The following is a 22,744-nucleotide window of genomic DNA, read 5'->3' on the forward strand; positions in this document are numbered from 1 at the left end:
GAGACCGAAGTCAGTGGCACGTCAAAAACTGATTAATTCTCATTAAAAACGACTTGAAATGACGCTATGAACCTACTATTGTCAGAAAGTTGACGCAGGGCGTATCAAACAAAATAAAAATAATTAAGTACTCTAACAAAGATTTCTTTTGGAAACCAGTTGCCAAGAAATAGTTTTTAATACTAGTAGAAATATATTGTAACTTCGTACAACGCATGGCTATGGTTATTTTTTTGCATATATGAAATATTTTTATTTTTGGAGATAATTACGAAAATTGGCGCACAATTTAATATTTTAATTGATGTTTCATTCATGTTAAAAAAATATGGATTTTATTATGTTTAATTATGCGTGTTAATGTGGTCAGTTAATACTGGAAAGCTGTACTAATGGACGTGCTGGGACCACATAAGACACATATGCTGGGGTCAGGGGCGTAACAACTAAATTTCCGAAGGGGAGGGGGGGGGGGGTTCGATATACCTTTTTTATAAAGAATCATTGATCCCCCCCTATTGAAGCGGGGGGTCCGGGGGTCCTCCCCCGGAAAAATTTGTATTTCAAGGTGGAAAATGGTGCTATTTAAGCAGTTTTATTATCTAAAAATTGATTACACAGCACTTTCTTTGCCCCCGTTTGCCCCCACTTCAAGGTTTTAGAGGGGGGGGGGGGCAAAATACCATTGCCCCCCCCCCCCCTGTTGTTGCGCCCCTGGCTGGGGTTAAGAATCCAGACCCAGCGCCGTGGATGGTCTGACGACTCGGGAAAGATCTCCGAGCCGTGTGGACTCACTCAGCCTCCTGTCGACCGCCTGGTCGGGCGCCCACGGACCGGCCTTGCACGCGGACTTGAAGAACTCCGACGACGACTTGAGCCTGTTCTCGGCCACCGTCAGGGCTTGCTCGCACCTCTGCGGGACCACCTCTTGCTCGAACAACTGGGGAAAAGAGATCACAACCATTCTGTGAGGGTTTCTCAGCCAAACTCACCCTGAGTTCTCCCTCTACAGGTCAAATTAAGACATACAAGGTTACAACAATTCGCATACAGCAGAAATTTATGTACGAATGTTCGGAACAACATTATAAATGAAATGTGAAAGGTTCCCATCGATCCGAAATTTAAAAAAAAAAAAAATATTCAAGGTCAAAGTTCTCAAATAAGTAATTTTTTTTTGCGTTTTCCAGCCAAACGGTAAGTTTTATCATAAAAATAGGTCAGATTAAATTATATATCATGCAATTATCTATAAAAATTGTCTTTACACTTTTTCTCCTGAGAGTCACCGTTTCTGAGTTATGACGATTCAAAAAAGTTGAAAAAGTTGTGTTCATAATATGCATTAAGTACGCCGTGTATATACATTACTGGAGCTGATAATTTAAACAGCAATAAAACAGTTCAACTTGACAAACACAACTATTGTTGTTGGTGAACATGTTGGTATTACTTACTGCTCGAACTCCAACCGAAAAAAAAATATATATATATATATTTTTTTTTAAAACGACCATAGGTTTCGTACAGGCTCCTCTAGAAACTTCCAGCATGAACTGCCAGCCAAGCCTCCATGGCAGCAGCTACGGAAGAAATTATACCACACGTAGAAACTGTGACCGGCTTGAGGCCTAGCTTGCACGAATGGTTTTTGTTACGATAGTTATTTTTTTTTTTAATTCTACAAAAAATGGATGTTTATCACTATTTCCGCATAATGCTTTGCCTGCTTCAACATACCACATCTTCATCGGGTTTCAGTTCAATAATCAAGAAGGAAAAAATTACCTCTTTTTTTTTTAACTCTAGGTGCACACTACCACTTCAATCTGATTGGATAAAACTTTTCCACCTACCAAACCTTCAGGGACGTCGGAACAGGGGGGGGGGGGGGGGCAGCAGGGGCGAGTCGCCCCCGTGCTGTTATGCATGGGGGGGGGGGGGGGAGCGAGAGTATCATTTCGCCCCCCTCCTTTTCCCAGATTAAATGTTTGGTCCTAGTAGTATTTTTCTCAACCAGTAGTTACAAACGTTACATTGGTGATCACATCGAACATAAAATCAAATTTATGATTGTCAATATACTGTAAAATGATTGCAAATTCATAGATGGTATTTTATTTAAATTTTACTACATCTACTGTCAGAGTATCAAGCCATACCAATGTTCGCAGGTTAAGGAACCAAAAAAATATCTATTGACATTAAATTCCAAGACCGAATTGAAATTCGAACTCGGCCGATTGCAAATACTTCCATGAAAACGGACAGCGCTCTGTTGACTATTCCACGTAACCACCAGTACATGCTGGCGTGGAAGACCTTCCGAGGAAACTTCCATCGCTAGAGAGAGGCTTACAGGCCGTCACAACGAATCTTTCAAATGGCGAACAACCTGGGCGATTAAAGAGGTTAAAAAAGGTGTCGTATGCAAAATAAATTTAACTATAAAAAGATACTTTGAGTGTATATAACGTTTAAAAATCACGGAAAATTATTTTTACTATGTAACGTTTCAATCTGATTAAAATTTACATATGTTTCAAAAGTTAACGAATCCACAAAAACCATACATTCAAAATTTCCATTCCAGCACTGTGTTGCATTATTTAATTTTCGAAATGAGATTAAAACAGGAAAGTTTGAGATGGCGCTGTCCAAAAATTAAATTTTATTGTGAGACGTGATTAAACACACATTTGAGGTTTTCTACCCGCCTTTGTTTGATGGAGAAACAGGAAGCCATTTTCCTTCCAGTGTGACAGGGCCCTAAATGCCCTGTGTGTCGGAGCTCATCACTTGTCCACGTATAAAGACGGTCGCGTCTGTCATGTCTGACCGCGTTGTCCGACCATGCTGTCCGAATAGTTCTCTATAGCAGCGTGCCACGACCACTCTGAAGAATCAGGTTCACGTGATCACACACAGATGTCTGCACTTAAATTGCTCTACATATATATATTTTTTTTTTATCTAGGCTTTGCTTGAGAGCTTCATACAGAAGATATATTACTGGAATTCCGATACTTTTTTTTTTTAATTTTTTAACAAAGAGTTCAATATGTATTCGGGCCAAACCCGATATTTTCATGCTTACACACGTTTACAAGTTAATTTACTTCACGGGAAATTCGTTTTCCGTTTCAAAGAAACTTGACGGAAAACAAATCTAACAAAACGGTGCCCAAGGCGAGATTGCATAAAAAAAATACACGTTTGTTTGAAAATAATTCTATTCGCCCGATTTCACAGTTTGTTTTATGCTAATCGAGCTTGTTATTGGAGGGATATTGTTGATGACGTCAGACGCCGTGATGGTGCAGTGTGACCTCCGATGGGACTGTACCACCAGTAGCACCTGACGTCACACGTCAGACGCCACCAGACCAAGCGCGGCTCCAGAAGGGGGGTGGTGGGGGCGATAACCCCTCCCGAGACCAATTTTATTGATTAGTGTATATTTACGTTTACTTAAATATTTAATTTCATACGTTAAAACTTTTATCTCATCAAAAGTTGCATGGAGCTACTAAGGTTCTGTATTTGAAACCTGTAATTCGTAAATAATATTCCAAGGCCAATATCTGACCACTTTCATTTTTCTTTTTGCAACTACGACGTTTCTTTGTGCGACAGCCCCTCCCGAAGAGTGATCCTGAAGCCGCCATTGCACCAGACTGCGCGCGGATCGCAGCCCCGAGCCCTCACCTGCGCCATCACCTGCGTCCAATCGTCCGTGCTGTAGCCGTAGCCCGGGTGGCAGAACTTCTGTCCGCGCAGGTCGCTCATGTACGTGATGTTGGCAGCCTTGCGCACCACCGCCGCCACCTGCATCTGGAACGGCTCTGCGAAAACAAGAGCCAGCCAGGACTAGCGCTTCTTCAGGTCGCCTCGCGAAGCGAAGTCGCGACAAATCTTCAAAATGGCGAACACCCCACAGATAATGTTAAGAGGCTATAAAGGTAGAATAACGTTAATGTATATTTTGATATTATCTTTGAAATATTTGTGCAATGGAACTGCATGACTTAATGTAAGCTTTTGGACATACGCCATTGCTTATGCACATGTATGTCTGTAGAAGAAAACTACAAAAAAACACACACGTCTTTTCGTTTTGCTGTGTTTTTGTCTCGTTTCAACTGTTGTGCTGAATTTTTTTTGGGTTCGGTATTTTTGTGCTGTCATAATGTGTGGGGGATTTTTCGTTTTGTTAGTCCATTTTTATTTGTTTTTCTTTGTTTGTTGACCATATTCCTGTTGTGGAGTATTGTGTGGTGTTTATATCCTGACAACAGCAATTTTTTGCTTAATTTTGTGTTTTTGTCATTTGTGTTTTTTTTTGTAGTTTTCTTCTACATACATACATGTGCATAGCAATGGCGCATGTCCAAAAGCTTACATCAAGTAAATTTTGATATTGTATATGAATCATTTTATATTGTAAATAATGTATCTATAACTTATAGAGATCGCAAAAAAAATGCATATCATTAACAAGTTATAATTTTCTATTTGGCACTAAGCATTATACCATCAAAATAACTTAAAGTTCATACGAGTCTGAAGTTATGTGTCCAAAATTAATTTGATGAAGAAATTTAAGAATATTTATCGTAAAAATATTATCTCCTGAACATATTTTGTGAAAAAATGCTGGAGTCGAAAATTCGACAGTTAGTTGTTTGCAGGCATCGTAATATAACAGTCTCTCGCGCCTGGAGGGTAGGCAGTTTGCAACACACGTAGCAGCAATGATGGTGTTGACTACAGTCACAGTTATACCCATGGCTACAATAAACGCTGGAAAATAACGCCATGCGTGACCGAATCCACCACGAGAGAGCCAACGACGGCCAATAATTATAGCGAAATATAAAACTCCAGTAGCGAATACAGGATTTTGACGTGAATACGTCTTTAAAATTGCTTCCATTGTTGAAAGCAATTTAAAAAAAAAAACGAATGATAACAAAATCGGTGGATACAGTTTGGTGTTGTAGCTACATGTATATAGAATGATACCAATGAAATACCATATGCCCCAATGAAGCAGTGCCGGTAACGTAAAAAAATTAATGCGGCTGAACGGATCAACGACGGTGCCAGTACATTTGCAGCTGGGGCGGTTGAAATCATGCAATATAACCTGTTACGTACACGTATTCACGTACAACACAAGCGGCCGTGTCCATGAAACAGCCACATCCCATTTTTCTTTCTTTTCAGAAAAGGATTCGGAAAAAAAATTTAAATTTTATAATTTGTGTACACGAAATCCTCAAGTCAACAATTAGCTTGGACAGTTACACTATCATTCTTAACATGCAACACTTCCTGTGTGGTTTGTATTTCCGACTGATGTAACAGCTCACTTTGCATCGCCCAAAATATCATTCCGCCTCCACCGAGATCTCGCAATTTTTTTATAACTTTATGGAGGGATGCGTCCCTTCCAACATTTCCCCACCCCCTGCATCAGCCACTCAGTTAAATTTTAAAATGTACAGCTTCGTCCACAGAATTCACAATCTTCCGTGCAATGATAATAGAGGAGTGTGTGTGTATATATATATATAGCCTAGGTATATATTATATGTTATACATAAATATGTGTGTATACATGTATATGTATATACAAACACATATAAATTCCAGATCACCCAAAAAGATTCAGAAAGCTCGGTTATATCAATTTTATGCCCTTCAACAAACCTGACACAGAATCGGGGAACCAGGTCGCGTTGAAAACAGCCTCATTTCTCAGACATCACCATACGAAGAACATATCAGAATGCTTTCCATTCATTTACGGATTTGGTCAGTTAAGAAATAATTCATATAGCTATCTTAAAAGTTATGACAATTTTTTTTCTCTCTAAACCTACAGGTTTTTTTTTTCCCCTGTAGTTCTGTGTACTATAAACTAACACTAAAAGACATGGAGTTTTCTCCCGTGGTATTAATATTTTCATCCGCCTATCAATCCAATGATAACATTCTTGAAGCCTTAATTTATTTTTCAACATATTTTAACTCTTGTTTTACAAATGCAATTGATAAATCAAAATTTTATTTAAAACTCAGTTTGTGTAAAAAAGGAATAATTAAATACCAGTTTTAAAAAATAAAATTACTATAAAAAAATCACTTACGTTTAGAAAACACTCTAATATTGTTTGTGACTGCGACTTCATCGCTGCCGTAGTGCGACGCGGCGAGAATATCTTCTGCTGGGAAAACTGCGAAGTCTGCTTTATTCTTTGTAATTTTCCTGAAGCAGTCTAACCTGAAAAATTAACCATGGCTTAAGTGTTGTTAGATGGGTGTGTACGCCAGGATGCGTTGCAATGCCGCAATCATATATATATATTTTTTTCTTTGTAATTTGTTTGAAGTAGGTAGCCTATACATATAAAAATCATCTCTCTGTCCCTCTCTCCAATGTTCTCTCTCTGTACTTCTCTATGTATATGTCTATCGCTCTATATCTCTGACTACATATGTATCTTACTATCTCTCTTAACATCTCTATATATATATATCTATAGCTCCCTCTATATATCTCTATCTCTATAGCAATTAAAATATTAAAAATATGTGTGTTTACCTATATATATTTTATCTATCTTGTTGCGTGTCATTGGTATGACATAGATATTTAAAAACACGCGTGTATTTGAATGCAAAGTTGTGTTAAAATTTCAAAGCAATCGGTGAAGAAGTTTATTTGCAAAATGAACATCATGAGAATACTCGTTACCGAGGTTAGAGGTTTACAAATCACTGGTGAGTACTTAAAAACTCGTTCACTTTTTTTTTTACGTGTTTAATAATGATAATCTGTATAAATAAAAATGTAAATGTTCGTTCGTTCAAAATCTTAAACCCCCAAAAGTTCTTTACAGATTGCTTTGACATTTTGACACAACTTTGCATTGGAATACGGGCGTGTTTTTATATACCTATGTATCACCTGTGACAGGTAAAAAAAATAGATAAAAAATATAGATAAGTAAAAAAATATATGTTTAAATGAATGTGTGTGTGTTCGGCTTCTGTTTTGTAAAGATAAAGATATACGTAGACGGATAGAGATAGGGAGTTATACAGACATGTAGAGAAACAGAGCGAGGGATATATAGATGTATATATAGGTAGATATATTGAGGTATAGACATAAACATAGATATATTGATAGAGTGATATGTAGAGATGTATAGATATATGGAGAGGTAGAGAGATGCTTCGTATGTGTGTACCTACTTCAAAAAAAAATTTAAAAAAAAAAATTGAAGAGGCATTGCAACGCCTGCCAGGCATTGGCTGGTTTCACAATATAAATACATATAAAAAAAAATGTGGACAGCAGTTGGTAGGTTTAATGACCACTATCGTCATCTTTCTACTTGAGGGAGTGCCAACAGCCTCTAAAAAGGCCACAAGGATGACTCGTCCTTTCACGGCGATTCTGAGAGGATCCTTGCAACTATTCAGAGGACCAACGAAAAAAATGACTGGAATTCTTTGAGATGGACTTTATGGGATCTGTTGGGATGGATGGAAGCATGGGCGTCGCAACCGGGGGGGGGGGGAGCGGGGGCGGGGGGGGGGGGACACGTCCCTCCCCCCAATAATAAAAGTCTTCAATTTCGTCCCCTCCAATAATATATTTAGTTTCGAAGTTATATTAAAAATATGATTTCTGTGATATAACCCATATGTTGCGCTGGTGCATTTAATCCAATCGTGGTAATGTGAGCACTTTTTAATTCGATCTTTGTGTAAAATAAAAATCAGGTCCGATACCGAATACATATATGTTTTAACTGTGTTTTTACAAATTTGTTCTCTGAAAATATTTTTTTTATAAAAAATAAATTTATATATATATATATATTGCAACCAACTATAATTAGAATATCTAGGAAAGAAAAATGCCTAAAAAACCCAACTTTTTGCACCTTCAAACCCCAAATTTGTCCGGGGGAAGACCCCCCCCCCCCAACCCCCCCGCTTTTTTTTAAGGGATGGATATTCCTCAACACTAAATCAATTGAAGTCCCCCTCCCCCCCCCCCCCAAAAAAATCTATCATTGCGACGCCCATGGATGGAAGGGTCATCTGGAGGCACGGAGACCCACCTGCTCTGGCCCAGCACGCACGAAGCCTGGCTGCCCTTCTCGTCCAGCACCGTGCAGTACGTGGACGCCTTCTTGGTGCTGTTGAACTTCTCCACCACGCATATCCTGTCTGCAACACACGGCGCAGCGGCTCAGCTGCAGGTTCCGAGACGCTCCCACAGATGGTGCCACCGTTACTTCGCATGTTCCTCGGGTTGGACTTGAAGAGCACAGGTACAGGTCTGGTAGTTAAGTGTTTTTTTTTTTGACAAGACAACGTCTAATAAATCGATGAACACCGGCTGCACGCATGCAAAAGTGTCCCGTTACGCACATTGCCCCGTTACGCTGTGTCCCGTTGCGCTCATTCTACGCTTGCGCCCCGCATCCATCTCTCTTCCACTCGATTGGAACAACCATCGATTTGACTTTTTCGAGGCTCATTAAACTTGAAACACTCCCATTCGTTTCCTACTTTTCCTATCATCGTCCTATCCTTAACAGAATAACACAGATTGGAAGAAGTTAAATAGCAAACATGTATAAAAGTTATAGTTAAAATAATCTCTTCGTTAAAGTAATAAACATATTTGAATTAATGAGTGCAAATAAAAGTAAATTTATCAATTAAATTGTTGATTTCATTTCACTCCTCCTTTGTATCCATACAAAATAGTGATAATTCAATAAAAATGATTCAATTTTATTCATAAAAGTATGCAATCATTTCATCAATGTTTTGTTATGACGTTGTCACGTTAAACTATCGTCCGTAAACCAACTTTACAGACAACAAATTTTTTTTTTTAGGTTTATAAGACAGTAGTTAGTTTAGGTTTTTAGGCATGTAGTTCCTACTGTTAGTTAGGTATGTCGTATGTAGACGAAATATAGAAAGGTAGGAAAATAATTTATCTAGTTCAGGTAGCAAGTAAAAGAAGGTTACATATTTATGTAGTTAGAATTATTAATAAAATATTTTAATTAGGTAGTTGTTGTAGCTATTTTTATTCGTTTAGGTAGGCAGTTTTAAAAGTAAGAATAGATACTTCAACCAGGTATTCTAAGTAGTAAATTTAGGCCAATTATTTTGAGTACGTTGTTGAAGTAGTTCAGAAGTTATAGCAATGATGTAGGTAGTCAGGTAGTTTTAAATAATGTAGTTTAACGGTATTTTTTTTAAGGATTGACGATTTGACTGCTGTGCTCGAGACACGCCCTTGACAGATTATTCAGAACTTACGGCCGGCGTTCTCGCGTTCCCCTCCCACATATGCGCCCTAATAGGGTACGTAGGGTGGGAGTAGCCTTTCAGTTCGCTTTTAGTAACATTCCAGAGCTTTAAGAAAAACAGAGCTGTTAGGGATCGCTCCCTTTTGTTGATCGGGAGGGTATTAGGGCCAATGGCGGATTCATAAGGGGGGCGCAGGGGGCGCCCCCCCCCCCTTGACCAGGGCAGCCCAGCACCAAGCATGGTTCTTGGCAAGGGGAGGACGCGCACCCGGCCGCCGATGTTATACAATACACACTCATACACTTACCTTTAACGACTTCATGCCTTGGAAACAGTTTGAATAAAGTTTTACTAAGCTTTGCATGTGACTAGAATCTTTAGTTTTTCTGTAGTGATTTTGACATTTGTATACTGCACAATTGGCCATTTTAACTACATATAGCACACAATTTTGCACCAACAACAGCAAATATTCCGGCGAGACGTAAATGAAACGGATAGAGCTTGGAAAAAGATCTCTGGCTGCATCCAAGCAACCAAGGTGACGTAACAAGGGAGTGTGTGGAAGAGGTAGACCTGCGCCCCCCCCCCCCCCCCTTGAGATTTTTCTGTATCCGCCACTGATTAGGGCTTCGACAATGACCAGCTGGGGCCTCACGTCCTTGACAACATGAGCCAGTCAAGAATAAGGAGAAGAAGCATGAGCCAGTCAAGAATAAGGAGAAGTGATTGTCCAATCACGAGTAACCCGCCGATGGATGTAACCTTTTTAATTGGCCAAAGAGCATTCTAAGAAGGATTGATTTTTCGAGGTGTCATAAAAAAATACAGTGAATAATTTGGTTACTAACAATGCAATAAGCTTACATAAAACTTGGAATAATCTCCTTCAAAATGCTCTGCTTGACCAGGGATGCGCACTAATCTCAGTGCTGACTCCGTGATTGGAAGCATTTCTGGATCTGGATTATATAGTTTGGCTGAAAACTCGCGGATCGGAAGCAAGCTGTGGCACGTCGCGTTGTCGTGATGGAAGGAGAAAGCCATTGACCAAATTTTCTGGTCACTTTTTTTTGCAAACCAAAATTAAAGTTAACGCGTTGCTCGAAATCCATGATTAGAGATACGGAAATTACGCATAATCATCTAGATGCAATTTTTAATGCAAAACCTCCACACTATCTCATTGTGTTCATGATTGGACCGCAGTTATTAGGACACGACCCTCTACGACCGTGAGCCAACGATGCCCAGCTAAGCGAATCAGATGGTGCTAAATAGCAAAAATAATTTTTTTTTGCTAAGAAATCAACCAATGGAGAAAAAAAAATGGCTTGAGCACACCTATGACTTTGAATGAGGCCCGACATATCCGCGAAATGTCCGGGTGTATCCATGATGCGCGACAGACACGGTAAACACGACCTCACTCTTCCGGCTCGAAGTCGGCTGACAAGTCACAACTTGTCCAAACTTGTCACTGATTGTCTCAACGGATCAGGCTATCGGACTTGCTACATCACATAGATGTATCGTCAGCAGTTGCTGCTATAAAATTTATATACAGTATTTTTTGATCATACCTCGAATATAAGAAATCGGAGTCTATTCTGGAGTGAAAAGAATCCACTGCGTAATATTGGCTATACCTGTAAAACTTCTTAAAGGCACAGCCCAAAGCTACTAGCAACTAGAATCTAGAGCCAAACAGCACACACAATCATCTGTGAATACAGGCATTTTAAGATCTTTTTAATAGAGGTTGGTGTATCCAATAAAACAAGATGACTTAACATTTTGATTGAGTAGTATGTAAATGGGGCTCCTGAAACAGGCTTCAGGCTGTGGTGCCTGTGGTGCCGACCGCCATCTTGGATTGTGACGTCACGGCGGCCATCTTGGACTCAAAATTCCTCAAAATTCCTCAAAATTGACTCAAAATTCCTCAAAATTGACTCAAAATTCCTCAAAATTGACTCAAAATGACTCAAAATTTCCCGTTTTAAGAAAAAAATTCCCGTTTTCGAGGGAAAAATTCCCGTTTCGATGGAAAATTAGGATTTCGAAAAACCACAAATGTCTTTTGCCTTAGAAAGAACACAAATTCCTAAAACTGGCTTAAGCATCCTTAACTCAAGCCAGCGTTAAGCCATTTATAGGATTATGACGTCACCGTTGCAATTTTCGTTACGTCCGCCATCTTGAAAATCCACAATTTTTATGTTAGAAAATCGGGAAAAATTTTAAAAATCATTAAAAAAATTATTTAATCGAATTAAAAAAATATTAAAAACCACTGTTGCAGTTATCGTTACGGTTGCCATCTTGGATTATATAAATGTTACATATTTCGTTACACCCGCCATCTTGGTTGAGTACCATGTCATTCTTACACTTTACGTTACGACCACCATATTGGATCCTATTAATGTTGCAATTATCGTTATGGTCGCCATCTTTAAATTTGGACGCCATCTTGGAAATCCGTAGTTTTTATGTTAGAAAATCGGGAAAAATTCCAAAATTCATCAAAAAATTAATGTATTTAAATTCTGTATGATTATATCGATGTACGTCCTTGGGTCGATTCCCGACGAGAGTAAACGGTCGATCCTTCCTCCATGAAAGCTACCTAGACTGATCTACCACCACCAGTACCAAGGTTTATATCATCAACTGGTATGACATCATGTCCACCATCTTGTCTTCATCCGCTGGAGTCCACCATCTTGTTTTCGTCTGCTAGAGTGTGCCGATACCATGTAGTATAATTATCTGGTCACCATACTTTTGTCCTCAACTGTTGACATTGATCATTGACCTTGGCCTTTGACCTTGACCTTGAAATTTGACCTTGACCTTGAAATTGTATCGTCGACGAGAGTGCGCTGACACCATGTTAGTTTAGTTCGTATCCGCTAGAGTGCAGTAATCATTTATTATTACTGTGACACCCGCCATCTTGAAATATGGCCGCCATCTTGAAAATCCGTAATTATTTAGCTAGAAATTCGGGAAAAATTCCAAAATTCATTAAATAAATCACTAATTAACTTACATATTGATTCGATCCGCTCCAGTCCTTGGTTCGATCCCTGAATGATGCAAAACATTTAATTTTATATAAAAAATAATAATTTCAATAAACCATGTTCAAAATTCTTAAAGAGACTTTAAATCCTCTACTACCATCATCCTATCAGACACCAAGACCACCATATTGGAAATTCGTAATTGTAATGCTAGAGATTCGGGAAAAAGTTCAAAATTCATTAAATAAATTTGTAATCTATATACTGATTGATTAGATCGACTAAGGTTCTTGGTTCGATCCCTGGCCGATACAAAACAACTTTAATTTTAAAAAAGTACCAGAAAAGTGTAAGGTTAGAGAAATAAAACACCTCAAAGTCTTTTACAAACATAATATTTATTACACAATTTCTATCCTACTACAGAATCACTTGCGAAAGCCAACAACAATCTTATAAACATTTAGCCCTGCATAGACGTGCAACGACTACTTCTTAGCTCCAAATGGCTCCCAAAGCTCCAACAGCCTCCAAATGCTTAACACAGCTCCAAATGGCTCCAAATGCTCCAAACGGCTCCAAACGGCTCCAAATGCTCCAAATGTCTCCAGCAGCTCCAAATGCTTGACAGCTCCAAATGCTTCAAAAGGCTCCAAATGCTCCAACAGCTCCAAAAAAAGGCTCCAAATGCTCCAATAGCCTCCAAATGCTTAACACAGCTCCAAATGGCTCCAAATGCTCCAAACGGCCTCCAAATGCTTGACAGCCTCCAAATGCTTAACACAGCTCTAAATGGCTCCAAATTCTCCAAACGGCCTCCAAATTCTTGACAGCTCCAAATGTCTCCAGCAGCTCCAAATGCTCCAACAGCTCCAAAAAAAGGCTCCAAATGCTCCAACAGCCTCCAAATGCTTAACACAGCTCCAAATGGCTCCAAATGCTTGACAGCTCCAAATGCATAACACAGCTCCAAATGGCTCCAAATGCTCCAAACGGCCTCCAAATGCTTGACAGCTCCAAATGTCTCCAGCAGCTCCAAATGCTCCAACAGCTCCAAAAAAAGGCTCCAAAAGCTCCAACAGCCTCCAAATGCTTGACAGCTCCAAATGTTTCCAGCAGCTCCAAATGCTCCAAATGCTTGACAGCTCCAAATGCTTCAAAAGGCTCCAAATGCTCCAAATGCTCCAAACGGCCTCCAAATGGCTCCAACAGCTCCAACAGCCTCCAAATGCTTGACAGCTCCAAATGTTTCCAGCAGCTCCAAATGCTCCAAATGGCTCCAACAGCCTCCAAATGCTTAACACAGCTCTAAATGGCTCCAACAGCTCCAAAAGACTCCAAATGCTTCAAAAGGCTCCAATTGCTCCAAGAGCTCCATCTTCAATTGGTTCCAACTGATTCCTATTACTTTTATCGAACTTGGCATGATTACTAACATGTCTTTATCAGTATACATTTTGACTGGCAGTGGTAACGTTTTTTACACCTTTAAGTTATAAGTTTTATTTAGAAATCAGATTTCGATAAATGATAGCTTCCATCTGGAAAGAAAATATATTAATTTATCTTCAAGTTTATACACATACATCTAATTTAATCCATTATTGTATGTAGCCAGCTTCCCTCAGTTCTTTGAGTATGAAGGATATTTCTTTAATGTTCGAATAGTTTCCTGCACAAAGCGATCCATGTAGTAGTCGTAGCCTGTTAACCAATATGTTAGGATCTTCCCATGAGGTATAATCAATCTCTTCTGCTGCCTTCATCATCCTTGCATGTTTATAATAAATATTATCTCTGGTGTTTATCGTTTTAACACCAACCACAAGGTCACTTTCGTCATCTTGCCAGTGATTATCACAAGCTTGATCAGGATAATTTATTTTATTACGTCGTTTCCATCGTTTTGGTCTCAAACCACCATCACAGTCTTCGCTCTTGCATGCTTTTGGTGCTTCAGTACAGTACTCAATCATGTCAGCCTCAGATGTGTCACCACAATCTTCAATCATGCCAGCTTCTGATGTGTCACCACAGTCTTCAATCATGTCAGCACCACAAACTTGATCAGGATAATTTATTTTATTACGTCGTTTCCATCGTTTTGGTCTCAGACTGCCATCACAGTCTTCGCTCTTGCATGCTTTTGGTGCTTCAGTACAGTACTCAATCATGTCAGCCTCAGATGTGTCACCACAATCTTCAATCATGCCAGCTTCTGATGTGTCACCACAGTCTTCAATCATGTCAGCACCACAAACTTGATCAGGATAATTTATTTTATTACGTCGTTTCCATCGTTTTGGTCTCAGACTGCCATCACAGTCTTCGATCTTGCCTGCTTTAGGTGTTTCAGTACAGTACTCAATCATATCAGCCTCAGATGTGTCACCACAATCTTCAATCATGCCAGCCTCAGATGATTCATCAAAGTCTTCGACCTTGTTAGCTTCAGGTGGTTCTCCATCTTTCACATTTTCATGGAGACGACTAGATATTGGAGTAAATATATTTTCATTTCTAATGTGGTTACAACTTCCTTCGTTTGTTTTAAATTTTAAATTATTATCTTGATCTAGATCAGTAATTTTAGCATTAGCTTTTTCGCCTTCGTTCCTCTTCCGCGATGTTGTAGCCCAGTCTTCGTTATCTTTATTCATCTTAATTGTACAGGTCTTGTAATGTCTATCCAAGTAATATCTTCTACCAAAGGATTTCTGACACTGACTGCAATGAAATGGTTTTTGACAAGGACCCAAATTACACTCGCTTCTCTCATGTCGTTTAGCATTCTTTCTCAAGGTAAACACCTTGCTACAGTATCTACAGTGATGTCGTTTTAATACAGCAACAAATCCCGTTTCAGGATTCATATTAGTTATTGAGACTAATGCCAGATGCAAACTAAGAGTTTTAAATTAGATATATTACTTAAATAGAATTTTTTAATTATTTCATCAGCGAGAATTAATTTATCTCATTCAAAGGTACTTGTTGCAAGTAGTTCTGCTTTTCAACAACAGATGTCGCCACATGTTACTTGCAGGTAAATAATATTTAGTTCTTTTATGCGGGATGCGGGATGCTCACTAACGATCGCAAAAGAAGGATGGCTTCGCTAGACTCCAAGGAGAAGGAAGTTCGTCCATCCTGTTAGTGCTTCTTAGATTTCTCAGAGATTATTTGACTGAGTAATGATATTTTTTTTTAAATTTCCACCTGATAAAAATATTACAAGTGCTGATTTATTGGCAGAATTTCAATAATTAAATGCGACCTTGAATAAAAAATGACATGTCTCATTAAGTAAAAAATTCTTCATGCAGAGATCAATACCTCATCAGTAACCAGAAGCACTCGGAGAAAACCATCAGATGTCTAGTCAGGAATAATCAGAAGCACCCAGAGAAAACCATCAAAATATTGTCAAGAATAATCAGGAGCACACGGAGAAAACTACCATAATATTGTCAAGAATAAACGGGAGCACACGGAGAAATCCACCATAATATTGACAAGAATAATCAGGAGCACACGGAGAAAACCACCGCAAGTTTTCTTTGATATCATAAAATTTCAGGAAAAAAATAATACTAAAAATAAAAATAAATTAATAAAAAATTTAAAAAAAATAAAATAAAAAAATACATAAAATTCTGGCTTGTACTAGAACTATATCTTTGTTCAGCAATGAGAAGTTCACAAGCTAGCAGAATATATTTATGTATTTTTTTATTTTATTTTTATTTTAATTTTTTATTAATTTATTTTTATTTTTAGTATTATTTTTTTCCTGAAATTTTATGATATCAAAGAAAACTTGCGGTGGTTTTCTCCGTGTGCTCCTGATTATTCTTGTCAATATTATGGTGGATTTCTCCGTGTGCTCCCGTTTATTCTTGACAATATTATGGTAGTTTTCTCCGTGTGCTCCTGATTATTCTTGACAATATTTTGATGGTTTTCTCTGGGTGCTTCTGATTATTCCTGACTAGACATCTGATGGTTTTCTCCGAGTGCTTCTGGTTACTGATGAGGTATTGATCTCTGCATGAAGAATTTTTTACTTAATGAGACATGTCATTTTTTATTCAAGGTCGCATTTAATTATTGAAATTCTGCCAATAAATCAGCACTTGTAATATTTTTATCAGGTGGAAATTTAAAAAAAAATATCATTACTCAGTCAAATAATCTCTGAGAAATCTAAGAAGCACTAACAGGATGGACGAACTTCCTTCTCCTTGGAGTCTAGCGAAGCCATCCTTCTTTTGCGATCGTTAGTGAGCATCCCGCATCCCGCATAAAAGAACTAAATATTATTTACCTGCAAGTAACATGTGGCGACATCTGTTGTTGAAAAGCAGAACTACTTGCAACAAGTACCTTTGAATGAGATAAATTAATTCTCGCTGATGAAATAATTAAAAAATTCTATTTAAGTAATATATCTAATTTAAAACTCTTAGTTTGCATCTGGCATTAGTCTCAATAACTAATATGAATCCTGAAACGGGATTTGTTGCTGTATTAAAACGACATCACTGTAGATACTGTAGCAAGGTGTTTACCTTGAGAAAGAATGCTAAACGACATGAGAGAAGCGAGTGTAATTTGGGTCCTTGTCAAAAACCATTTCATTGCAGTCAGTGTCAGAAATCCTTTGGTAGAAGATATTACTTGGATAGACATTACAAGACCTGTACAATTAAGATGAATAAAGATAACGAAGACTGGGCTACAACATCGCGGAAGAGGAACGAAGGCGAAAAAGCTAATGCTAAAATTACTGATCTAGATCAAGATAATAATTTAAAATTTAAAACAAACGAAGGAAGTTGTAACCACATTAGAAATGAAAATATATTTACTCCAATATCTAGTCGTCTCCATGAAAATGTGAAAGATGGAGAACCACCTGAAGCTAACAAGGTCGAAGACTTTGATGAATCATCTGAGGCTGGCATGATTGAAGATTGTGGTGACACATCTGAGGCTGATATGATTGAGTACTGTACTGAAACACCTAAAGCAGGCAAGATCGAAGACTGTGATGGCAGTCTGAGACCAAAACGATGGAAACGACGTAATAAAATAAATTATCCTGATCAAGTTTGTGGTGCTGACATGATTGAAGACTGTGGTGACACATCAGAAGCTGGCATGATTGAAGATTGTGGTGACACATCTGAGGCTGACATGATTGAGTACTGTACTGAAGCACCAAAAGCATGCAAGAGCGAAGACTGTGATGGCAGTCTGAGACCAAAACGATGGAAACGACGTAATAAAATAAATTATCCTGATCAAGTTTGTGGTGCTGACATGATTGAAGACTGTGGTGACACATCAGAAGCTGGCATGATTGAAGATTGTGGTGACACATCTGAGGCTGACATGATTGAGTACTGTACTGAAGCACCAAAAGCATGCAAGAGCGAAGACTGTGATGGTGGTTTGAGACCAAAACGATGGAAACGACGTAATAAAATAAATTATCCTGATCAAGCTTGTGATAATCACTGGCAAGATGACGAAAGTGACCTTGTGGTTGGTGTTAAAACGATAAACACCAGAGATAATATTTATTATAAACATGCAAGGATGATGAAGGCAGCAGAAGAGATTGATTATACCTCATGGGAAGATCCTAACATATTGGTTAACAGGCTACGACTACTACATGGATCGCTTTGTGCAGGAAACTATTCGAACATTAAAGAAATATCCTTCATACTCAAAGAACTGAGGGAAGCTGGCTACATACAATAATGGATTAAATTAGATGTATGTGTATAAACTTGAAGATAAATTAATATATTTTCTTTCCAGATGGAAGCTATCATTTATCGAAATCTGATTTCTAAATAAAACTTATAACTTAAAGGTGTAAAAAACGTTACCACTGCCAGTCAAAATGTATACTGATAAAGACATGTTAGTAATCATGCCAAGTTCGATAAAAGTAATAGGAATCAGTTGGAACCAATTGAAGATGGAGCTCTTGGAGCAATTGGAGCCTTTTGAAGCATTTGGAGTCTTTTGGAGCTGTTGGAGCCATTTAGAGCTGTGTTAAGCATTTGGAGGCTGTTGGAGCCATTTGGAGCATTTGGAGCTGCTGGAAACATTTGGAGCTGTCAAGCATTTGGAGGCTGTTGGAGCTGTTGGAGCCATTTGGAGGCCGTTTGGAGCATTTGGAGCATTTGGAGCCTTTTGAAGCATTTGGAGCTGTCAAGCATTTGGAGCATTTGGAGCTGCTGGAAACATTTGGAGCTGTCAAGCATTTGGAGGCTGTTGGAGCTTTTGGAGCCTTTTTTTGGAGCTGTTGGAGCATTTGGAGCTGCTGGAGACATTTGGAGCTGTCAAGCATTTGGAGGCCGTTTGGAGCATTTGGAGCCATTTGGAGCTGTGTTATGCATTTGGAGCTGTCAAGCATTTGGAGCCATTTGGAGCTGTGTTAAGCATTTGGAGGCTGTTGGAGCATTTGGAGCCTTTTTTTGGAGCTGTTGGAGCATTTGGAGCTGCTGGAGACATTTGGAGCTGTCAAGAATTTGGAGGCCGTTTGGAGCATTTGGAGCCATTTAGAGCTGTGTTAAGCATTTGGAGGCTGTCAAGCATTTGGAGGCCGTTTGGAGCATTTGGAGCCATTTGGAGCTGTGTTAAGCATTTGGAGGCTATTGGAGCATTTGGAGCCTTTTTTTGGAGCTGTTGGAGCATTTGGAGCCTTTTGAAGCATTTGGAGCTGTCAAGCATTTGGAGCTGCTGGAGACATTTGGAGCATTTGGAGCCGTTTGGAGCCGTTTGGAGCATTTGGAGCCATTTGGAGCTGTGTTAAGCATTTGGAGGCTGTTGGAGCTTTGGGAGCCATTTGGAGCTAAGAAGTAGTCGTTGCACGTCTATGCAGGGCTAAATGTTTATAAGATTGTTGTTGGCTTTCGCAAGTGATTCTGTAGTAGGATAGAAATTGTGTAATAAATATTATGTTTGTAAAAGACTTTGAGGTGTTTTATTTCTCTAACCTTACACTTTTCTGGTACTTTTTTAAAATTAAAGTTGTTTTGTATCGGCCAGGGATCGAACCAAGAACCTTAGTCGATCTAATCAATCAGTATATAGATTACAAATTTATTTAATGAATTTTGAACTTTTTCCCGAATCTCTAGCATTACAATTACGAATTTCCAATATGGTGGTCTTGGTGTCTGATAGGATGATGGTAGTAGAGGATTTAAAGTCTCTTTAAGAATTTTGAACATGGTTTATTGAAATTATTATTTTTTATATAAAATTAAATGTTTTGCATCATTCAGGGATCGAACCAAGGACTGGAGCGGATCGAATCAATATGTAAGTTAATTAGTGATTTATTTAATGAATTTTGGAATTTTTCCCGAATTTCTAGCTAAATAATTACGGATTTTCAAGATGGCGGCCATATTTCAAGATGGCGGGTGTCACAGTAATAATAAATGATTACTGCACTCTAGCGGATACGAACTAAACTAACATGGTGTCAGCGCACTCTCGTCGACGATACAATTTCAAGGTCAAGGTCAAATTTCAAGGTCAAGGTCAAAGGCCAAGGTCAATGATCAATGTCAACAGTTGAGGACAAAAGTATGGTGACCAGATAATTATACTACATGGTATCGGCACACTCTAGCAGACGAAAACAAGATGGTGGACTCCAGCGGATGAAGACAAGATGGTGGACATGATGTCATACCAGTTGATGATATAAACCTTGGTACTGGTGGTGGTAGATCAGTCTAGGTAGCTTTCATGGAGGAAGGATCGACCGTTTACTCTCGTCGGGAATCGACCCAAGGACGTACATCGATATAATCATACAGAATTTAAATACATTAATTTTTTGATGAATTTTGGAATTTTTCCCGATTTTCTAACATAAAAACTACGGATTTCCAAGATGGCGTCCAAATTTAAAGATGGCGACCATAACGATAATTGCAACATTAATAGGATCCAATATGGTGGTCGTAACGTAAAGTGTAAGAATGACATGGTACTCAACCAAGATGGCGGGTGTAACGAAATATGTAACATTTATATAATCCAAGATGGCAACCGTAACGATAACTGCAACAGTGGTTTTTAATATTTTTTTAATTCGATTAAATAATTTTTTTAATGATTTTTAAAATTTTTCCCGATTTTCTAACATAAAAATTGTGGATTTTCAAGATGGCGGACGTAACGAAAATTGCAACGGTGACGTCATAATCCTATAAATGGCTTAACGCTGGCTTGAGTTAAGGATGCTTAAGCCAGTTTTAGGAATTTGTGTTCTTTCTAAGGCAAAAGACATTTGTGGTTTTTCGAAATCCTAATTTTCCATCGAAACGGGAATTTTTCCCTCGAAAACGGGAATTTTTTTCTTAAAACGGGAAATTTTGAGTCATTTTGAGTCAATTTTGAGGAATTTTGAGTCAATTTTGAGGAATTTTGAGGAATTTTGAGTCCAAGATGGCCGCCGTGACGTCACAATCCAAGATGGCGGTCGGCACCACAGGCACCACAGCCTGAAGCCTGTTTCAGGAGCCCCATTTACATACTACTTGATTGCTATGATGTTGGCGTACGAGAAATAAATGTTTAACTGTACTACAGAAACTTATTGATAAAAGTAGTATCCAAAACTTTAGATTAAATTACTTATTATCACTGAGTTAGTCAATCACATAGCTAACTTTTCAAAGTTTCATGCTTGATTTAATTCAGTAATCAAAGGCGTCTAAATGTTTTAAAATGATTTACTTAAAGACAAAAAAGTCCAGATACATAATATTGAAGTAATTTATTTCACTTTATATTTTATTGGTATCAACAAAGAGAAGGAAAAAATTTAATTTCAAACACAATCATAAGTACAATTCTACAACTAGTAGCAACACATATTTACCGATCGTAACTTACGAAACAAAGGAAATGTCTTATACTATGTTGCTGTAAATATACGTGCCGGTAATAATATATACAAAAACATTTTTCGAAATGAAATGTATTTATTGGAAACGAATGTCAGCAACCGATTTTGCTGGCTAATAATGCCTATAGGGGCACGTATTTTTTTTCACGAAAAGATTTCTAGAGTAGCTGTGGCTGTTTGTCAAACCATCTCAGCATCGTCTGTGTTTCGTGGTTGGTCGAGTTTCTCTCAGGCACCTGTCTGCCGTCGGCGCACGAATCGCAGGGATTTGGCGCGGAGGCAGATTCGCCCTGATTGGCCTGGTCAGAGGTGGCGACGGCTCCCTCTTGCAGACGACCGCCAATCACGGCGAAGAAGCTGCTGGCGCGGGTGCACTTTGTTTTTCAGTCCGTCGAACGCTCAAGATTGTTCCATGAGGGGCCAAAAACCTGTCAACCCGTCGAACTGCCCTAATAGCACCGCGAGGCAAGTAAGAGTTTTTGCAGGGTCGCGAGTACGTGACTTCAGAACTGGACTTCGGACACGGCCTTACATATTATTTGACGTGACGTCTAATAAATCTATGAACGCCGGCTGTACGCACGAAAAAGTGTCCCGTTAAGCACATTATCCCATTACGCTGTGTCCCGTTACGCTCATTGTACGCTTGCGCCGCATCTATCTCTCTTCCACTCGATTGGCCTATGCATCCTGGTGATTCATATAATTGATGATAAGATATTTGATTACAGTTTATTTATATGAAAACTTGTTCATAATTAAATTTAAACTTTATAGCTAAACGCCAGTTTTTTAAATTAATTACAAGTCATCTACACGTGAACTGATTCAATTTCATTCATAAAATTTTGCAATCATTTCATTAATGTTTTATTATGACGTTGTCACGTTAAACTATCGTCCGTAAACCGACTTTACAGACAAACAATTTTTTTCCTATCCTGGTCCAACGAACTGACTTCCTGTCGCGCGCTGCAAATCGCTGCGTGCCGCTCCGCCTATCACGAAAGGTTGCCTTCCCCCCTCCCTGTTCGCCCCGCCTTTTTCCCGGCAAGCACCAAGCCGTGAAGCGCACGCGACCGCACCACAGACAACTCCATTCATCAGCCCTGGCGCTGGGCGGCTCCTGGGACGAGCGAAACGAGATACCACCCGCGCACAGAAGAAAAAAAAATTGGTTGTCTGTGAAGTCGGTTTACGGACGATAGTTTAACGTGACAACGTCATATCAAAACATTGATGGAAATGATTGCATACTTTTATGAATAAAATTGAATCATTTTTTATTGAATTATCACCATTTTGTATGGATACAAAGAAGGAGTGAAATGAAATCTACAATTTAATTCATAAATTTTACTTTTATTTGCACTCATTAATTCAAATATGTTTATTACTTTAACGA

At 38.6% G+C, this 22,744-nt stretch overlaps 1 protein-coding gene across 2 annotated transcripts in view; it reads right to left on the reverse strand.

Annotated features, from left to right (window-relative positions):
* LOC134538343 (transferrin-like) overlaps window positions 1-22,744 on the reverse strand; it is a 76,272-nt gene that overhangs the window by 27,709 nt on the left and 25,819 nt on the right. Inside the window, exons 2-5 of one of the 2 annotated variants that reach the window (XM_063379579.1) lie at window positions 8,145-8,253; window positions 6,156-6,289; window positions 3,709-3,845; window positions 796-940 (exon numbers count right to left, since the gene is read on the reverse strand). In XM_063379579.1, coding sequence (XP_063235649.1) covers window positions 796-940; window positions 3,709-3,845; window positions 6,156-6,289; window positions 8,145-8,253 — 525 coding nt within the window. The remainder of the gene's footprint in view (window positions 1-795; window positions 941-3,708; window positions 3,846-6,155; window positions 6,290-8,144; window positions 8,254-22,744) is intronic. The other variant, XM_063379580.1, reaches the window with a different exon arrangement.

This window comes from Bacillus rossius, chromosome 13 (genome assembly GCF_032445375.1).
Source record: "Bacillus rossius redtenbacheri isolate Brsri chromosome 13, Brsri_v3, whole genome shotgun sequence".
Taxonomy (NCBI): domain Eukaryota; kingdom Metazoa; phylum Arthropoda; class Insecta; order Phasmatodea; family Bacillidae; genus Bacillus; species Bacillus rossius.